Source organism: Ambystoma mexicanum, chromosome 13, assembly GCF_040938575.1.
Source record: "Ambystoma mexicanum isolate Mex_15411 chromosome 13, UKY_AmexF1_1, whole genome shotgun sequence".
NCBI classification, from domain to species: Eukaryota; Metazoa; Chordata; class Amphibia; order Caudata; family Ambystomatidae; genus Ambystoma; species Ambystoma mexicanum.
In genome coordinates this window covers 805,283,298-805,302,756 of record NC_090938.1, presented here as the reverse complement: position 1 = coordinate 805,302,756, position 19,459 = coordinate 805,283,298, and the positions used below count along the sequence as shown (strand labels likewise).

The 19,459-nt window shown below is 46.9% G+C and overlaps 1 protein-coding gene across 1 annotated transcript in view; it reads left to right on the top strand.

The window, feature by feature from the left end:
• Window positions 1–19,170, top strand: part of SLC39A7 (solute carrier family 39 member 7) — a 79,895-nt gene extending 60,725 nt beyond the window's left edge. The window contains exons 3-8 of the mRNA XM_069635245.1: window positions 508–676; window positions 15,742–15,822; window positions 16,129–16,263; window positions 16,673–16,816; window positions 17,490–17,686; window positions 18,156–19,170. Coding sequence (XP_069491346.1) covers window positions 508–676; window positions 15,742–15,822; window positions 16,129–16,263; window positions 16,673–16,816; window positions 17,490–17,686; window positions 18,156–18,407 — 978 coding nt within the window. The 3' untranslated portion in view covers window positions 18,408–19,170. The remainder of the gene's footprint in view (window positions 1–507; window positions 677–15,741; window positions 15,823–16,128; window positions 16,264–16,672; window positions 16,817–17,489; window positions 17,687–18,155) is intronic.
• Window positions 19,171–19,459: the final 289 nt, after the last annotated feature.

The following is a 19,459-nucleotide window of genomic DNA, read 5'->3' as shown; positions in this document are numbered from 1 at the left end:
GTAGCAGTAGCCTGTGAGTCACTGGTGGAGATAGAATGGGCTTCATTATGAAGTTGGCGGTAACCCCGTAACGCCAAATCCGGCGGCGCTTAACTTCCCGTTGCCACCGGGACATTACAAGTCCTGGCGGCGTGGGAAGTCAGGTGCCGGATTTTGTAACTCCCCATTCCCATATAGTCCCATAGCACTCTATGGGAGTGGGGAAGACGGAAGCACTGGCACTGTTGCTACTGGTGCCGGTGCTTCTGTAACAAGTCTGCCTACCGGGGCTGCTGCATTATACGCGGCCTTGTTTCCTCCTAGGTTATTCGGTGTCCCCTTATTCTTTGAGTCTAAGTGGAGTTCTAGACATGAAATAGTATTTTAGTATTTGTTTTACCCTGCAGTATTGTTGGCGCCTTTTGGTATTGTGAAACTGTTACCTTGGCCATGCAGCAGGATCGGTTGCACTTTTCCTGTTAGTTTTAAAGGAGTCTGTCTTCATGCAGTCTTTTCGTCTCTTCTCAGGCCATCGGTGCAACCTTGCTAATCAGCGCAGCCCCGTTCTTCATCCTCTTCCTCATTCCTGTAGAGTCCAATACCTCCAAGCACCAGTCGCTACTCAAGCTGCTGCTGAGCTTTGCTTCAGGGGGGCTTTTGGGGGACGCCTTCCTGCACCTCATCCCCCATGCCCTTGGTAAGTATCTCCTCTTTGAGAAGCGCTGCAGAATCTTCTGCCAAACAAAATATTTACCGCAAACGATTGATCAGTGTGAAATATAAGTATGGGACTTCCAAGCAAGTAACTCTAACCATTTTAAAACGTTGTAAGAGTTCTTCCAAACCTGCATTTGAAGCACATTTCTCTCATGCTCATGAACCAGTAAGGCCCATGCAGTGCCCCTCAAGCAGAAACAATGACCTTAGACGGGATTTGCAAGAAGAGCCATTTGACATGACCATTAAGCAGAATTTGAAATATTGACCAGCAAGAGATCAGCAATGATTACCAACTGGACAGCTGTGAGATTTTATTGCTCAGGTATCCAATCCAACCTCTGACATACCACCCCAAGCATCTCACAACCCTCCAACAGTCCCACATGCACATCTCCACACACTAGTCCACCAACTCCATAGAAACATTTCAACACTACACAATGCAGTGCAGCACTCTTCATCCACCCCAGTCTCAAAACGGGCATAACCTCACCACCCACACGCGCATTCCTACATTAGTACACTTATGCAATACGCATTCACCACTTAGCAGCATCCCTCAACTCTGTATTCATATGACCAGAGAATTGTGCCTCTTCCTGCTGCACCACCCAACCGACCAGCAGAGGAAAGGAACAAGATGATACCAGTGAGGGAGTAAGGCAGGAGAGGGTGGGAAATGGAGAAGAGAATCTGTTTAGCGGAAATGTTTCCAACTTTGGAAGGTTTCACATGTTTTTGCCATGGCTATTTTTATCTGGGTGTTTTCGCCTTGGCCGTTTTTGGCAATTTATTTTTAAAATTGTTTTTTTAAATGGGGTGGGAGGGTCCCAACCCCCATCTAAGCCACCACCCCAAATCCCCTATCCCAAACATACACATTTCTGTAAAACTAAATTGCAAAAAACCGCAGCAGCAAAAAATGCCACATTTTAAAATGGCTGCGGTGGAAACGGGCATGGCAAAAACACGGTAACTGCTTTGGAACCATAAAGTCTGCGTCCTTAACCTTATTTTCCCACTAGAAAATGATGCGATCTTGCACACATCACTATATCTTGTTGTTCTTCCATTTGGTTGTCTATCAAATGTGAGCGCTAAAGGGGATGGAATTAAAATGAACATTGCCCCATAAAGAACTTAGAAAGAATATGTCCAGCGACAGAGCTACAGATTTTGGAACCATATATCCGGCTCCTGATATGTTAAAAGCCAATATGCGGTTGTTTCTTTTGTTCTACCTCCTCCTCCTCCCTCTCCTGTCATTCCCGACTCTGACCGCCAGCCAGGCATGGTGTGCGGCTAACAGTCTCTCTCTTAATGCCAGTATGACGGAGATCCTGCTCATTGGGACCCCTGCACCCTGTTTCCCTCCTTCTCTCTGGCCGCCCTCCTTGGGCCTTCTACCCACACCATCCCGTGAGGCCATAAACCTTGGGGTCATCTTCAACTCCGCTCTCTCCTTCACCCCTCACATCTTGTACCTTGCCAAGAAGGCACACTTCCAGCATCTCCTCCTTGGTGGCATTCTCCCTTTACTCGGCTTTCGCCAGAAGCTCAATGTCCCCAGAGCTCTGGTCCTCTCCAGGCTAGACTACTGTAACAGCCTCTTCCTCAATCTGCCCTCTTCCTCTCTCCGCCCCCTCCAGCTAATCCATAATAGGGCTGCAAGACCTATCCTTGGCCTTTAGCCCAGGGACCAGATCTCATCAGGTCTGATACATTTTTTGTTTTATTGATATAGTTGTTATACAACTTTTCAATATAGTTATTATTAGACATATAATATACAATTAAGATCATAATAAAAAAAAATATTCTTAAAAATTCAAATACAAAAAGAATATCGTTTTCAATTCAAGGACTCATATTAGACTGTTCCCCAAATTTAACAGACCGATTTTAAGACCAGGAAATGTCGCAGTATGACAAATCACTCAAACAGAATGCCGCGCTTAGGATTGTAGCAACAACTCTTAGTTAGCATGGTGCTTAGTCACTTAAAACGCCTTAGTCAAGCGGTACCAGTATTTATTAAGGAACTTGCGTTGTGAATTTCAGTTCCTTCCAAGTCACAAGTTGACTCGTACGTTAAAATGACCACTAAAGATCATATGTGAAACACTGGTATCAATATGTAAGGTTTAACACGCCTTGCATTTTTACAAAAGCAATTACGCTTCTAAATCAAGTGAAAGTATATATTTTACAATTGCTATTTGCAAGCGCACGGATTTTGCATTAAAAAGTCTTTCATAGTTCCTCAGAAGTAAGGATTATCTGACAGTGGAAATGCAGTTGGAATAAAAGGATTCATTTATTTAACAAGGCAGGGCACTCAGTCACAAGATGTTGTAAAGTTTCATCAATCGACCGATCAGCACAATCGACAAACTCTCGCCTGTCTAACTGCTTTCTAGAGGCACGTAGATCTCTAGTTAGACACACATTTTAACGGAATCGTAGAAATGTATTTCGTAACCTTTGCTGGGGAAATTTTTATAAATACGTATCTGTTTTAAATGTCTTTCCTTCAAAGGGATGTTCCCGAAAATGTTTGTAGTTTTTACAGCAAGCCATGGTGGTACTCCAATCTAACCACCATAGCTTTAATTTTGCACGCGTAGGATTTTGTTTCGAGTTTCGGAAATACCTGCTGAAACCATCAATGAGTTTACAAGATTTCTCCATGATCGTGGATATGCTTGAGAAGATTCCAACATGTACTTCACAAGTTTTGATAAAGTTAGGATCAGGTATGAGAATAAACATGCGATATAACTCAAGGAATTTCCAATCAGCCATAACGTATAATGACGGAAGGCCTAATTCGTGTCTTGAGACACATTGGTTGACTCATCAGCAAATTTAATAGTCTCTTCCAATAAGAGTCCTTCAACTTTGGTCCAGAAAGAAAGGTTCCTTATTGGTTTGGTTTCATTTCCTTACAGAATTATAGCTAACGCCTTCTGAATGTAAAAAGTGATAGCCGGTTGATAAGAGAACTTCCCGTATTTTCCTTGTATACGAATCGCTTGCGAAGCACAGAAGGATGTTCTTCTCTTTAACTCGACATATGGATCATAATTCAGATCGTTGTTGATACTGACACCTAGATATCTATACTCGTTTACAGTTTCTAGTGTATTAGTGTCTAGGTGCCATTTATAAGTAGAAGATCTAGATTGTTTTTTTATTTTGCAAGCGTAGGACCTTAGTTTTATTTGTGTTTTCCAAGCCATTTGAATGAGCATATTGCTCTAAAGCAGACAGTAATTTTTGAAGACCAACAGGTGTCTTGGATAACAAGATGAGATCATCCGCATAAAGGAGCCAGGAAACTCAATCAATACCTAAACGCGGAGGATCAGAAATTGATTCGAAAATCATGAATTAAACATTTTAATAAAATTGCCGCTAGTATGCAGCCTTGTTTGAGACCGCGAAACGTCCAGATTGGGGCGGACAACAGTCCTTGCATGTTTAGTCTTGCGCAGATTGACGTATCAAAATGGGTTTGAGAAATCAAGTCCACAAGAGTCACCGGGCATTGAGCCGCTATTAACTTGTTTAGCAAAAGTTTGCAACTAACTGAATCAAACGCGGACTTAAAGTCCACAAAGGCAAAGTATATGCTCTGTTTCGAGGACTGGGCCTGCTGTTGTATTGCAGTTATTGTTGTCAAATTTATAGCAGTCCCAACACCGGGAATAAACCCCGTTTGATGTGGATCATTTAGTTCTTTTTGCATTAACCACTTTGTGAAGTCGCGTAGGATGAGTCTAGAGAATAACTTTCCTGGGACGTCCAACAGCGTAATTGGGCGGTAACTCTGTGGCTGTTGACGGCCCCCTTTTTAAAGATGGGGACCCCTTTTTAAAGATGGGGACCCCTTTTTAAAGATGGGGACTATCACAGATTTTTGCCAAGAGGGAGGAATTGTCCCGGAGTTAAGGACGTCATTAAAGATAATGGTCAAAATCAGAGCCCACAGCTTAGGATTTGATTTAATTAGTACATTTGACAAGCCATCTGGCCCGGAGCCTTTGATGATTTAAGCCTGGAGATATAGCTCTGATATCTCTCCACTGGCTCCCAGGGGCCTAAAGGATCAAATTCAAGACCCTCTGTATCATCCACAAGGTTTTCTGGGGCCTGGGACCACGCTTTCTTGAACATTCCCTCCCTAAATATGTCTCTGCTAGAGCCCTCCGCTTCTCTAACTCCAACTCTGTTCTGCCACTGTTCTTTTGCTCCCCTCACCCAGCCCCCCACTCATCTTGTGGCAATAGTATATTTACTGTTTTTGCCACTATTATTTTGCTGCCCTTGCTCCCTCCTCATTTTGTCTTGTGGTACCTTGAACCCCATTTGGTTGTATAGGCGCCTAATAAATTATGGATAAATAATAGTGATAACCTGTCGCGTTTATTCTGTGTGATGAGGGGAAATACGAATGCTATATTTTTACCTCCTTAATCGTATAGCTTTTTAGTTTTGGTAGCGAGTGGTGTGTTTGCGTCCGTCATTGATCATTGCTTATTTACATAAGGCTGCCATGGCTTTCCAATACATATTGCTGCAGTTGGTTCAAAGGACACTTCACTCTTGGAGATGGTTCAAGGGGTTTTTATGAGTTTATTCAGCTGTGCTCTAGGGCGGTCGCCCCCACCCCCCTCCGTCCCCCCTCTCTCGTCTAGTAATAGCACTTTCCCACCGTAGCCCGAGGCTGGCTGACTGGGACAATCTAAAGGCAACCGCTTTAGACTCCCTCAGGGACTTTATAAGCTCGCCCTACACTAACAAATTGTTAGTAGCTATCAGAGAATCTCAGCATGGGCTTTTCAGACACTGCCGACTTGGTCTGCTTCCTCTCGTGTGCTGACTGCGTCCCATTCACTCCCTACACTACGTCTCATAATCTCACACACTTGGCGCAGTAGCCCTTGCACTTGCTAACTAATACCTCACCTTTTCTAGAATTCGCCTCCACGCTCTTGTCCACCGTCCATCCTCCTCCTGGTCTCTGCCACCTCCTCCTCTGACCTCACAACTTCTAATTTCTTTGGTGGGGTGGGTCCTCTTTAATCCCCATGCTTGGTTTGTCGTTGGACTCTGGCAACGCTGGTCCTCTCTTCCCTACCCAGCATGTATTATATACAGAACATTTTTCAAATGTTAGAATGTTTGTTTAGATCTGATGAAGGCAAGTCCCATTACGCTCACACCAGAAAAAAACAACGCGCTAGGGAAAAAGGCCCAAGACAACGCTTGCAAGGATAGCAAGTTTTTATTCCTACAAAACAGGAGTGCATCAGCAAAGAACTCTGATGCAGCTGAACTTTCTGCCAAGTTAGGGGTGTGCAGCAAGCTAATAGGGCACCTGTCATTACATACAGTGAACACCCGCAAGGCTGGTTGCCGAGACCCTATACATGGGCGGCCCACTCCATAGGGGATGCTAGGCCATTGGACCCAGCCTTCTTGTCCGTCCGCTTGAGTGCTTCTGGGCTCGTCATCCGCAGCAGAACATGGCCTAGTAAGCAATTGGTTACTTTTGAAAACCATGTTACTCTTATCTCTGTAACGGTGCACCTGGCAGTCACAGATATGGGCCTAGGGGGAGAGGCGAGGTCATACCAACTCGCATACTTCACTCATTCCCAGATGCGCCAGCAACCTCGCAAGGTCTTCCACCCTCGTTTTGGGCTATAATTGTATCCATTTCATCCCTCCGTGGCACCTTGCAGCACAAATCAAGTGACCCAAATGTGAAGGCGAAATAGCGTTTTTTCTGATCGGTTGATCGATCGTGTGTCTTTTGGTCAGTGGTCTGGGCCTGGCTGCCACCCTGGTATGTGGGGGTCTTAGGGCCCCAGCATAGGAGGGTTGTAGCTCAGGCGCGGGGGTGGGGTGTTGGGGCTATTGAGCCATGCTATCTGCATTATGGGATTCTGCCAAGAGGTGTTCTGTCCCCTTCTTGTGGCCTTGCAGAGTACATTCTTCCCGCGTCGCGAAGGCCTACCGTCTGAGACAATTAAAGGCTTGTGACTCCCTGAAGCTCGCTCATGGTGTGGGTTATGTCTGTGCTAATAATGCAGGCCTAATACTAACAAGTTTGGTGCAGTCCTTGCGCTTGGGCCTACGTTCCAAAATGGCTGCCAATACCTAAGATGGTGTTTACACTTGCCTCTACTATTTAGCTCCTAATGCATGCACTAGGCAATCGTGCACTCTCCTGTGCGCACCACCCCTCCCTCACTCCCTTCCCCTGGCCTCTGAGTGCGGTCTATCCTTTCTCTTTCAGAATCACCTAGGGGAGGTGGGAAGATCCTCTCTTCTTCCCGACACTGGCCCTACCTAGAGGGTGGTCTCGGAGCGCCCTTCATGGTTCAAATATTGAAACGGGTAGAATTGAAAAATAAGTTACCATTTTTGTCAAGAAGGGATGGAAGGATTAGGAAGACAAGCGATGGCAGTGGAAAAGTGCTAGGTTATGTTTGAGGTATGTTTGTGACTCTTTCTGAAAGTGGTGATGGAGGATGCAGTGTATATGTGAAGAGCTATGATGTTCGGAGGCCAATGGGGAAATGCTTGTTGTGTGCATGTGAGTTTGCAGAGTGCAATGTGTAGAAGATGTTGGCTGGCTTGTCTGTGGTTTATGTGGGGTTTGAGTTTGTCGTGAAGTTAAGTTTTGAGTTGGATGACGTTGAATACAATGCAGAGTCCTTTGAAGGCAATTATCTGGGTTTTGGGAAGCCAGTGGAGCATGGCAAGAGTGAGGGTGATGTATGAATGTTTGGGTAGGTGGAGGATGAGTCTGGCTGCTGCATTATGTATTGCTTGCAGGGGGGCAAGGATGGTGTTGGGGAGTCCTATGAGGAGAGTATTTCTATAGTCCAGTTTAGAAGGAACCAGTGGTTGGAGATTGCATGTTTTGATGACCACGGCAATGTGGTGTGTAAAGGAACGGTGGGCGTTGATGGTGAAGCCAGGGGATTTAACAGGTGTTGAAAGGGATATGTGTGAGTTGTCTGTGGCAAGTTCTTGGATCCAGGGGGTGAGGTCGGTGTTGTGCCTTTGAGGGCAGATGAGGAGGTATTCTGTTTGGGAAGGATTGAGTTTGAGGAAACGGTGGCCATCCAGTTGGTGATGGAGAAACTGGTTTTAAGGGGATATTTGGGAGTATATTCGTACCATCTCTATTTGTGGAAATGTACGTTGTTTGCTAAGGGTCTGCCCAAGGGATTCAACATATAGGTAGAAGAGGAGTGGAGATAGGGTGGAGTCTTGCGGGTCCCATACTTGACAGGGGTGGGGTCTGATTGATTAGGGGGCAGGGAGACAATGTATGTCCTGTCGGTGAGAAAGTAGGTGAACCAGTCGAGTACAGTGCCAGGGAGATTCATCATGTGGGCTGGGATGTCTAGGAGAACGGTGTGGTCGAAGGCTGCAGAGAGGGCGAGGAGTAAAAGAAATGCTGTGTGTCCTTTGTCTGTGATGCTGTGGTGGTCATCGAGGATGTGTAGAGTAGTGGTCTTGGTGCTGTGTCCAGTCCGAAAGCCAAATGGGAATGGGTTCAGAAGGTCATTTGTGGTGATGTGGTGTTGCAGTTGGGTAGTCACAAAGCGTTCCATGATTCAGGTAAGATATGGTAGGCTAGTAATGAGACAGTAGTTTTCAGGGCGAGTTGGGTCAAGCGATGGTTTTTTGAGGATGGTTGAAATTTCAGTTTTGAGTGCATTGGGGATAGTACCGTGTGAGACGGGAGTTGATTATATTGAGCTAGTGCAGTGATGCAGTTGGATGCAGCTTGAGGTGGGCATGCGTCATCCAGAAAGTGTGCAGGTTTTGTTTGGCAGGGAGGGTGCCGATGGAGTGGAAGGTGTTCCATGTGTTAGAATGTTTGGGAGTGGGAGCGCTATGGGGAAGGCTGTCCTGATGTGTATTTTGGAGATGAAAGGGTTCATGAGGGAGTTGCATAATGCAGTGGTTGGAGGTGTGGATTGTGGTTTAGAGAGGGACTTGACAATGTTGAATAGTTTCTGGGTATGATTGGTGGTGGATTGGAGTTAGCGGGTCAAGCTCCCTTCCTCCCTTTTTTCTCAGTGCGGGTAGCTATGTAGGAGCAGCAGTGTTCTGCATTGAATTTCGTGTAATCATGGGCCTTGGCATGGCATCCCCTGTGGTACAATCCTTGTTGTGGTTGAAATCCTGGTTTAGTCACTGCTGTACACACCGGCCCTGAGGCATGCCAAGCAGCCGCAATAGCTCTCCGCTGTGTCTTCGCCTCTTTCTAGCTTTGCTGGTCTGCTGCTGAAAGGCAGATGGTGTGGGACACTAATGGGTTGTGCTTTCTCTGCTGCCTCCTTGCTCCGGCTGCAGCGCTAACTTTGGGTCTATAACAGAAAGTGAGCACCTGGCAAGCATTTGTAAAGCATGGTGAGAGGAAAATGGCTACTACCCATGTCTAGAAAGGCACTTGAGGACACTGAATTTGGGGCCCTCTTAACTGCCACTGCTCCCCTCTGGGATAGGACTGGCTTTGGCATCCACCTTGGTATGCCTCCCACCCCACGCTGAGATGGGTTCCATTCCGCTTGTGAGAGGGGAAGGTAACTGATCCTGTCACAATATTGTTGAAACGCTTTCACTGGCCAATCATCGGGGCCAAGGATTATTTTTACTCATGACGTCATTGATAAGTGAAGGGTTGTGTGATGCCACACGCACCCCCTGTTAATTTGATCTGATACAAGGGCAATGGTTCTAATCATTATTCCCAGATGTCTGAAATTGTCTTATCTTGGGCATTATATCTCCCCCTCTGCTTATGTTTTCTTATCACTATTCTCTTCTGAATATATTGGACATGCTCGAGACCCTCAGGCACTAACATACTTATTGAACTAATTTTCTGGTACTTTTCCAACTTTAATGACAAAACCAAAAGCTCCCATACTCATCCCAATTTCAACATGGTGGCAATACATAGTTACCAATCGCCATACAACGCAATGGCGAAATCATTCTTCATAAACACAAACTGCTTGCAGGGGAAGTACATCACTCAAAGTGAACCAAGCATCATTATATTCCGATATTGCATGTGTTTATCTCTAATATCACCTCATCTTGTTTTACTGATTAGGGTCGTATTTTTCGGATTTTGGTACACTAGTCTACCTTTGTTCCAAATACTGTTGGTTATGAGTTTGAGTATGCATGACCCAGTCTCCTCCACGATTAAACCACAATTGGGATTTGGCGACGATGTGTGTTTCAGTGGGATGCGCCTTTGGACTTTAAGTCCACATTGGTAACACGCTATTTAGTGGAATGTTTTATGTGCATTCCAAAATGACTTTTGCATACCTCCAATTCCTTAGATCACTTCAATGAGTTTTCTGCAACAAAGAGTACTCTTGCACTGTTTCTGGGAGTACACAAATCTAAAAAGTCGTATACTATTCTGTACCACATTGTTTGTGAATCTTGGCTGACTGTCGGAGAAACCATGCTCAACTTTTATATTTCATGACGAGAAACCCAGCAACCTATGTGCACCGGGAACAGACTGCACTAACCTAACCCACCCTCATACACCTCACATTTATAGGTCAACCGACATCTGACCCAATTGAGGTATAAGAGCATTCTGGAAAAGATTGTTAGGCCTTCCTGCAGGAGCATCCCGCCTCTCGCCTACACACTACTTCCTTTCATTGATCTCTAGCCTTGTTTCATTTTCAACTTCTGGTTACTGTGTCATGACTTCCTGTTTCCTGCCAGCGGACGTAGATGCCACTTTCATCATGGCAACATCTTGCTATGTGAGCAGTCCAATTTTCCTTACCAGATACTAGTTTCTATAATCACATGGGGCGTACGTCCTTGGCCTGGATTATTGCTGAACAACACCTTTCCAATCCTACACATCATGCATGATTGATAGTCCAATGGAAGGAATGAAAATAATTGAATGGCTTTACTGTTGTGATGTCCTCGGGGGGGTGTGGCCTATTTTTTATTTGGATAGTTATTGGTTAGTGTATTATTGGCAGTACATCGTAGTGACGCAATGATAATAAATGTGAATGCCTATTTAATGGCAGAAGGATATTCCACCACCTTACCACTCAACTGCATGGTAAGGTGAGGCCTGACTGTTGGGAGTCATTCACTTCAGGTAAAGCCTCCTAGTCCTGGGCACTCGCGGGATCCTCCGGGTCAGCAATGGCTGGCTCAAGGCTGCTCGGAAAGTGTCTTTAAAGTCTGTAAGGAATTGGCCAATCATGCAGCAGCCTCCTCTTCTGTCACACCCATCCAAGACCTTTGCTCGGCCCTGGCTGCACACTTCACTGCAAAAAGCCAAGACCTCCTTTCCTCACTCACTTCCACACCACATCATACACCAACACCTCTGGAGCCTCCCTTTGCCCCTCCACCACTTCTCCTCTCTTATCTCACTCCGTCGTCAGACAAGTCCGGTCTATGAAGGCTTCATCCAAACAGGTGGACCCCTGCACCTCCAAAACCATTAAGGACAACATTGACTCTCACTCCAGCCATGGCTAATATCTGCAATCTCTTTTCCCACTGGAGTTTTCCCAACTTCTCTTAAGCACTCCCTTGTGCACCCTCTGCTTAAGAAACCCTCTGCCGACCCCTCCATTCCAGCAAACTACTTCCCTATCTCTATCGCCCCTTTCCTGGGCAAACTGGCTATCTCTAAGCTCACCCTCCGAACTGAATGTGCTAGTTGCCTCCATGACCATCATCTGGCTTTAGAGCATCAAGAGGCACGGAAACTGCTCTTCTGAGAACCCGTGAAGACCTGCTCTCAAATCTTGACACGAACACCCCCTCTGTCCTCATTCTTCTTGGCCTCTCCTCTGCCTTTGACACTGTAAACCACAACATCCTGATTGCACGTCTCCGCGACACCCTGGGAATCGCAGGTCAGGCTCTGGCATGGTTAACCTCCTTCCTTTCCGACTGCCCATCCCAAGGGGAACTTGGGTCCTTTCTCTCTACTATCACTCTTTCAACCTGTGGTGTTCCCCCAGGGTTCTAACCTATCCCCCAGGTTCTTAACATGGCTGCCTTAGCATGTGTGATTGCCACTTTCATCTCTAACTTCCAGTGTTATGCGGATGACCGCAAATCTCCTTCAGGCTATCCTCGGCCACCCCTTCTACCTCGCTCATCTGTCTGTCTGCAATTCAGTCATGGTGTGCTGCAAACAACATCTGCCTCAATGCAAGTAAGACTGTGATTGTTTGCATTGGGACTCCTGCTCCCGCTTTCCCACTCACACTATGGCCGGCCTCCCTTGGCCCTGCACCCACCTGCGAGGCAAAAAACATTGGCGTCATCTTTGACTCCACTCTCTCCTTTTCCACTCACATTTTGTACACCTCTAAAAAGTCCAACTACCAGCTGCACCTCCTCATAGGTACTCTTCCTTTTCTCACCTTACCCCAGCGGCTCACTGTCTCCAGAGCCCCGGTTCTCTCAAGACTGGACTACTGCAACAGCCTCTTTCTCAACCTCCCTGCCTCTTGTTTGCGCCCTCCCCAACTCATCCAGAACAGAACCACGAGACTTATCCTTGGCCTTAAGCCCGGGGACTGCATCTCTCCAGCGCTGCAATCCCTCCAATGGCTCCCCGTGGCTGCAAGGATCACATTAAAGACCCTCTACATTGTCCACAAGGCTTTCTGGGGTCTGGGACCTACCTATCTGCAACACTGCCTAAATGCTGTCCTTTCCGAGCCCTCCGCTCATCTACCTCCAACCTTCTGCAAGTGAGCCGGTTCTCCAAGTAGAAATGTGGAGGTAGATGTTTATCCTCAGCAGGGGTCTCCCTATGGAATAGCCTCCCAACTGCCTTCCGTCTTGACTCTGATATCCTTAAGTTCCGGAAACTCCTTAAGACAGTCCTCTTCCTTCTCTATCCTGCTGACCTCTCCCCGCTCTATCCCTCTCACTCCTTTTCTGCTCATCTTGCTGACTGGCTGCCAGGTGTACCTCAGAGTCTCACAGGTCCTGGCACCCTGCCATTCCCCTTGCACTTGCCTTGGGGCCTTGCACTTGCCTCATCGTTACTGCACTTGGTCAGTGACCCTTGAGAGGGGCATCTCTCAGCACTTACCCCAGCTTCTTACTGACTGGGCGCACATTTGTCTGTCTTCCGATGTCACCCCCTCACACCCCTCCCCCTCCCAATTCCCATCTTTCAATGCTGGAGCCTCAGTGCACTTTGAAATACTGCAGAATCGTTGTGAAACCTATTTGCTGTTATCTACACTGCTAATTGTATTACATGCACTTATTCTGCCTGTGCAGATTTGTATCGTTCAGAAATTCAAGGGCTCTGGATGACTATTTTTTTTTCTCCCCCCTTGTTCCCTCCCTCCTTCAGCGCTTTGAAACACTTGCTTTGTGTATAGGCGCGTTACCAATAAACATTACCATACCATATCTTCCCCTTCCACTGCTCCACCTTCGCATTACGCCCAATGGCTCCTCATAGCACTGCCTTTTGCCTCTACTATTGTGTTTTCCTTTAGCCAGTCTTGGGGTAGTCCAACTTGTGTTGCTCCCCTGATGTCACTTCACCTCCTCCTTGTTCTCACCCTCTACCTTTTCTAATCCTTACTTCCTCCTTCAAGATGTATTTCTTTCCCCCACCCAACTCCTTTATTCGATGTCTCCTACTTCCTCCCTCTTGTACATGTTCTCTGACAACTCTCCTCCTTTCGTCAGGTGTTCTTTATCTTTGTTCTTTATCTTCTGATCTTTCCCTGCTACCTCAGCGACCTGACCCTCGCTCGTGCCTCTTACCAGCCTCTAGCCATCCCCATTCCTCACTCACTTCCCAATCAGTCCACACCACCCTGTCTGCAATTGGGGCTTCAATTGGAGAAGTGGGGAAATGGATTGTACCGCCTGTTTGGGACCAGATTGAACTCCCTTTTTTCCTTGTGTGAATACTTATGTAGTGCGTTGGACTGCTAAGGGTACGAAATGGCAGTTTGCCATGTGGGATTTTGCTGCCGGTGTATCTTGCTGATTCCTTGCTGTGACCTTCTGATGGCCAACGCTAAGAATCACAGACTGCCTTGAATCTTGAATGTTATGAGCAGGAGCTAAAACTGGCTCCTGGGTATCGGGCTTCGCCCAGTAGCAGAAGCTATCTTTGGGTGAGCGAGGAACTGGTTAATTGTGTGCTGTAAATCTAACCTCCACACGAGATGCAAGCTAAAGCTTTTTGCCCATTTTACATGTGATCCATTGTGCTTTAAATGTCCTCCTAGATGCGCTATTTTCTACATAATCCCAAACGCCCACACAGTTAATGTCACAGCTATGTTTGTCTGTTTATCCAGCCCACTTTTACATGGGGAGAAAAACGTAGCTCCCGGTACCGGTCAATGGCCAGTGTGAGGGACCAGAAGTAAGACTGACAGTCGTGGCATATTTCTTGATATGCTTTTGTCGAATAATAAAGGGGTGGGAAAATGTCTCTGACCCCAACGCTAAGAGGGGTTTCCTTGCCTCACAGGAAAACTAGTGAACCTGCCAGGAAGTCTGAAACTAAAAGAGTCTGTCATGGTCGTGTCAAAAAACCTATTACTGTCCCTAACGCTTAAGTCAAGACAACTGAGTAAGCATAGTTTCTAGAACGTAACAAGGGTTCAACAGTTCCCGGCCTCACTGGCAAAACAGTGATGCAAAATAGTGTTTCATAAACCAAGATCCTCCAAAAAGGAAGTTCTACAATGACTTCCTTCCCCTGGACCAGGTCCAAGGGGGACAGTTCTCTTCCCCTGGTTTTTTTCCACTTCTACATGGGCCCGCAGGGTAACTCCCTCCTCTTGGCTCCTCTCCGCGATGAACTGGATTTATTCCCATGTATGGTATTGCTAATCCAAACACTCGGACAAGGAAGAGTAATGCTTCTCCTTTGCATGGTCTTACTTATCAGCAGGCTGAGTTTTCTCATCTGCCCAGCACTACTTGTTTTTATTATTGTGGTGAGTCGTTTATTTTCTGGGCTTGGTTCCCCAATAGGCCATGTCTTGCGCTCCTCCCCTGCACCACCAGAGGAAGCTATTGCTTAAATAGCTTTTGACAAGATATTTTGTCTGGGTTTCATGTTGGACAACTGTGCCTCTTGTCTCCGGACCACTCCTCATCCTGCCAGTACCCTTTTAGCATAGCTCTGCTGCTGTCTGGTCTGGTTATCACCACCGCCGGGAGAAAGGGAGCTGCCACGGCTTTGATGTGTGTGTCTCTGCCCAGAGGATCACACCAGTTGGTGAAGTTCCTGTGGGGAGGGGTTCTGCTTCCAGTGGCTTGTCTTCCACCCAAACCAGGAGCCGTTTACATCCTGGCTGGATCATTCCTGGGTATGCGTTCTTTCCCTGCATCTTTCTTTACTTAGTCTGCTTCCTTTGCTTCTACCACTCCGACTTCTACTAGTACTGCTGTGTACCAACTGGCCTTGCCTGTCCCTCTGCCTTTTACGTGGCCGGCTTGACACTTGTGGTTGCCTCAAAAGCTCATCTTGGTTCTCGCGACCTGCTTATGCATCCATATCCTGTTCTCCTCGTCACAGTATTACATAGATGGAAGAATGGTTCTGTTAGGCATCTACATAGGTTTTTATGTGGGTGGACTTAGACAGTTATCAAATGAGGAAAGTGTGGAAATGTCATTATAGCATTCTTTCTCATTTTGTCCATTTATTACTGTATTCAACATCCCCAAGGTGATTCTCTCAAGTGGTTGTCTTGTGCTTCGTCACACCAGCTAACTAGTTTATTCTAGGCTACATGGATGTGCTAAATACCTCCCTGGAGGTTATTTTGGGTACATTACTAGAGCTGCCCTTTGGAGGCAAGCCACAGTGTGTAAAACATGCATAGCATATAGGTTCTTGCCAGTGCAACGTTGCGCTTGGAGATGCAGTTGTGGTGAGAGGTGCCATGCAGTTAATGTACCTCTAACTCCAGATGATCCGTCTTTCCACAGAGCCTCATTCCCATCATGGAGAAGGTGACAGTCACTCCCAGGCTGAAGACGATTCCCACGGCCATGGACACTCTCATGGAGGTAAAGCGGACCACAGCGGCTCTCTGCATGACATAAGTGTGTAGGTCTCCATGTGGTGCCACGAAATAACCATGCTTTGGTTTCAGGGCGAAATGGCATGGAGTTCCTCTCTCTCCCCCCCCCCCCTCCTCAAGCCAGGAGTATTGGGTGAAGGTGTAGCTGAATGGAGGGGTGGGGCAGCTGGCCACCATTGCCTATCTGCATCTGGGAGGTGGCCTGATGTGGGAGAAATTGGAAGCTTTGTGACCTTAACTTAAATTGTTTCTGTATTGGCGTTTGTTGATTCTCCCGTCTGTTTTTTACTAGGCCATGATCACTTCCAGATGATGTCTGTGGGGCTTTGGGTTCTGGCCGGGATCGTGGCCTTCCTCATTGTGGAGAAGTTTGTTCGCCATGTTAAGGGGGGTCATGGCCATGGGCACGGCCATGCCCAGACGGATGGTACGTATTGCAAGTAACAGTTCTTTGTATGAAATAATGCACTCTTTCTATTTCTACCAGCATTGAGCCTCCTCAGGTTCCCTTGCCGTATTGCAAGCCTTGCAAGCAGCCCACCACTCTCCTTGGTAATGGGTAATTTGTCGGGCACACCTTTTTTTGTACTAATACTGTCCCCCTGGAAATGCCCTGTGTTCATTGTATAGCACACTTTGTAAGGGAAAATCACACTAAGCTGAGGCTCTATTTCTGCTTCTGTTTTTAAAATGTTGAATCCCATCCCTGTCCACTCCTCTGCTCTAAGCAATGTGGTAGTGTTCCAATAGGCAGGTTGCGTGCTTGTAGTGTATTGTATTACATTGCAGTATTATTCCCCCACTCAGCCCCGTCTTTTTTACTTTGTTGGCAACAGGTACAAAGGTAAATTCGACGGAGGAGGAGGAAGGTGATGGTGCAGAGGATAGAGCAGATGGTGTGAGACAGCGAAAAAAGGGCAGCGGCACGGACAAGTCCAAGAAAACCAGTGCACAGCCACAGGAGGCAGTGCCAGGAAGTGGTGAGGCGATCCAGGCCTGTGGACAATTCAAGGCTATGGTAGAGTATGGCTCAAGGCTGTGGGAGGCTCAAGGCTGCGGTTGAGTCTGGCTGTGGGTGGCTCAAGGCTGCGGTTGAGTCTGGCTGTGGGTGGCTCAAGGCTGCGGTTGAGTCTGGCTGTGGGTGGCTCAAGGCTGCGGTTGAGTCTGGCTGTGGGTGGCTCAAGGCTGCGGTTGAGTCTGGCTGTGGGTGGCTCAAGGCTGCGGTTGAGTCTGGCTGTGGGTGGCTCAAGGCTGCGGTCGAGTCTGGCTGTGGGTGGCTGAAGGCACCGGTTGAGTCTGGCTGTGGGTACTACTTTACAATGTACTTATTTGTGAATTGGCTGAGTAGAGGTTGTAGATGTTCCATGGTCTTGTATGGTTGAGATGACCTGCAGGTGGGTGATTGTCATTCATTGTCTAGCCAAATCTGGGGAGGTACTAAGCTGGGTGCCTTTGCGCTTAATGGCATCACAGACTGATGGGATGGATGGTGGGTGGGGGCATTGTAGTATTGGCTGATACCTGAGCTCTCTGTGACCGGTCGAGGTCTTCAAAGGTTGTTGTTGCATGGATGAAGCTGTTCCCCTGGTTATGGTTACCTTTGTCTGGTGGCAATCCCCCATTTATAAGGCCTGTCTTTGGTTCCAACTCTAGAAATGAAGGTGTCTGGCTACCTGAATCTTGCTGCAGACTTCACCCACAACTTTACAGATGGCTTGGCCATCGGAGCATCCTTCTTGGTCAGCACCAATGTTGGCATCGTCACCACAATCACCATCCTGCTGCATGAGGTGCCCCATGAAATCGGGGACTTTGCTATATTGGTGCAATCTGGTTGTACCAAGAGGAAGGTAGGCTCCTCCTGTTTTGCTTTTCTTTCTGCGACTTTGTGGTTCCTTTTCATCTTTCATCCTAGTTCTTTGCCTATCTTGCGCACTTTCTTTTCTGCACATTTCCTTTGTACATCTCAACTTAACTTCCTCCATTGCAACTTCTCAGCTTACACCCTTTCCTCTCTGCCGGGTCAGGATGCTACAGTTCTAGAACCACTTCATGTCCCACTTGTCATTGAAACGGATGGCATGCAGGATTAGCATGCAGTGTGCCCGGATACTACTTCCTGCCACATCATAGGATTAAGAGCTACTTGTGCCTCTTTAAATGGTAGTTTGCCCACATGATGCCATCATGCTACAGCCCCTGCATAATGATTCTGTGCCCTTCATCCTCATGCTATCATAGTGCATCTCCTCTGAAGTCCTACCTCTGCCCTGGCTCTTCTCTTGTCCCCGTGGCCAATGTCCTTGTTTTCCCTTCTAGGCTATGATGCTTCAGCTGAGCACGGCTTTGGGGGCGCTGGCGGGCACCACCTGCTCCCTGCTGGCCGAAGGCATCGGAGAGACTGCCACTATCTGGATCCTGCCCTTCACGGCCGGTGGCTTCATCTACATTGCTACAGTGTCAGTCATTCCTGAACTGCTGAAGGATTCACGCCCTGTGCAGTCCTTCTTGGAGATCCTGGGTCTCTTGCTTGGCGTTGGTATGATGGTGCTTATCGCTCAGTATGAATAGGAGCGTAGTCTGGAACTGCTGCTGGATTGGTGATTGTTGAGGATCACTGTTTGACCCAGCGCGCTAGATGCTGGAAAGAAGACTGGATTTTTCCCTTCCAGGGTGTGAGAAAACTGTTGCTTCATTCCATTATGTGGAGGGTATCCATTTTTGTTTTTTTTACTTTTGAAATTTTTTTGTAACAGTTTTTATCCAATGTTTGTGGAATCAGGACCAAGTGCATTCTGGCGTTTGTCATGTGATATCATGAGAAAATGGAGGGGATCCGGTCTTGTCACACACCTTCCTAAAATAGATTGTATAGAGAACATTTGCTGCACTCCACCCATCCTGCAAAATGGAGGGTGGGAGGGTACTTGGAACGCAATAAAGAAACCTTCAGAGAGAATCTAATTGAAGGGGGTTGGGGTCCACCTTTTCCTAAGCAGTAGCTCCAAACCTGTTGGTTCTGCGGTGGGGAGGGTTTGATAGTGGCAAGGCATTTTTGTGGGCTTAGTGTGTCTTTTTAATTTTAGCCTTTGAGAGCCACGCATTGTGTGCGTTTGCTTTCTTAGCATGTTACTTTCTGGAAACGGTCAAGGATTGCACAGTTATGTGGTGCCTGATTAATGAAATACCTATTTTAGGTCAATGTTCATCCCGGTGACATGATTTTCATGTTTTGTACAAATTCTAAAGGCACTTTTTTAACAGCCAATATTCCTTCAGCAAAATCTAAGATTGTGATTTTAAAAAAATGAATAAAAGAGAAAGTGAAGCAGCTGCTCTGAGTTATTTCTGGGTTTCTTGCAGGAAGCTGCTGCATGTTGGTTTTCCTCATATCCTGAACGCAGGGTTTAGGAAAACCCGATTGACGTTAGGAAACAGGATGTACATCTAGTCTGCCTCCCTCTCCTAGTGGTAAGCGTAGCAAAGCAGCCAAAGCTAAGCTCAGGGGGGGATCTGGGTGCTTATAGGAATGTCCACAGAATATGGTAGCCAGCATATATCGACTTTTATTTTTTACAGAAAAGGGTAATGCAGAATTACAGCTGAGTAACTTTCTCAAATGG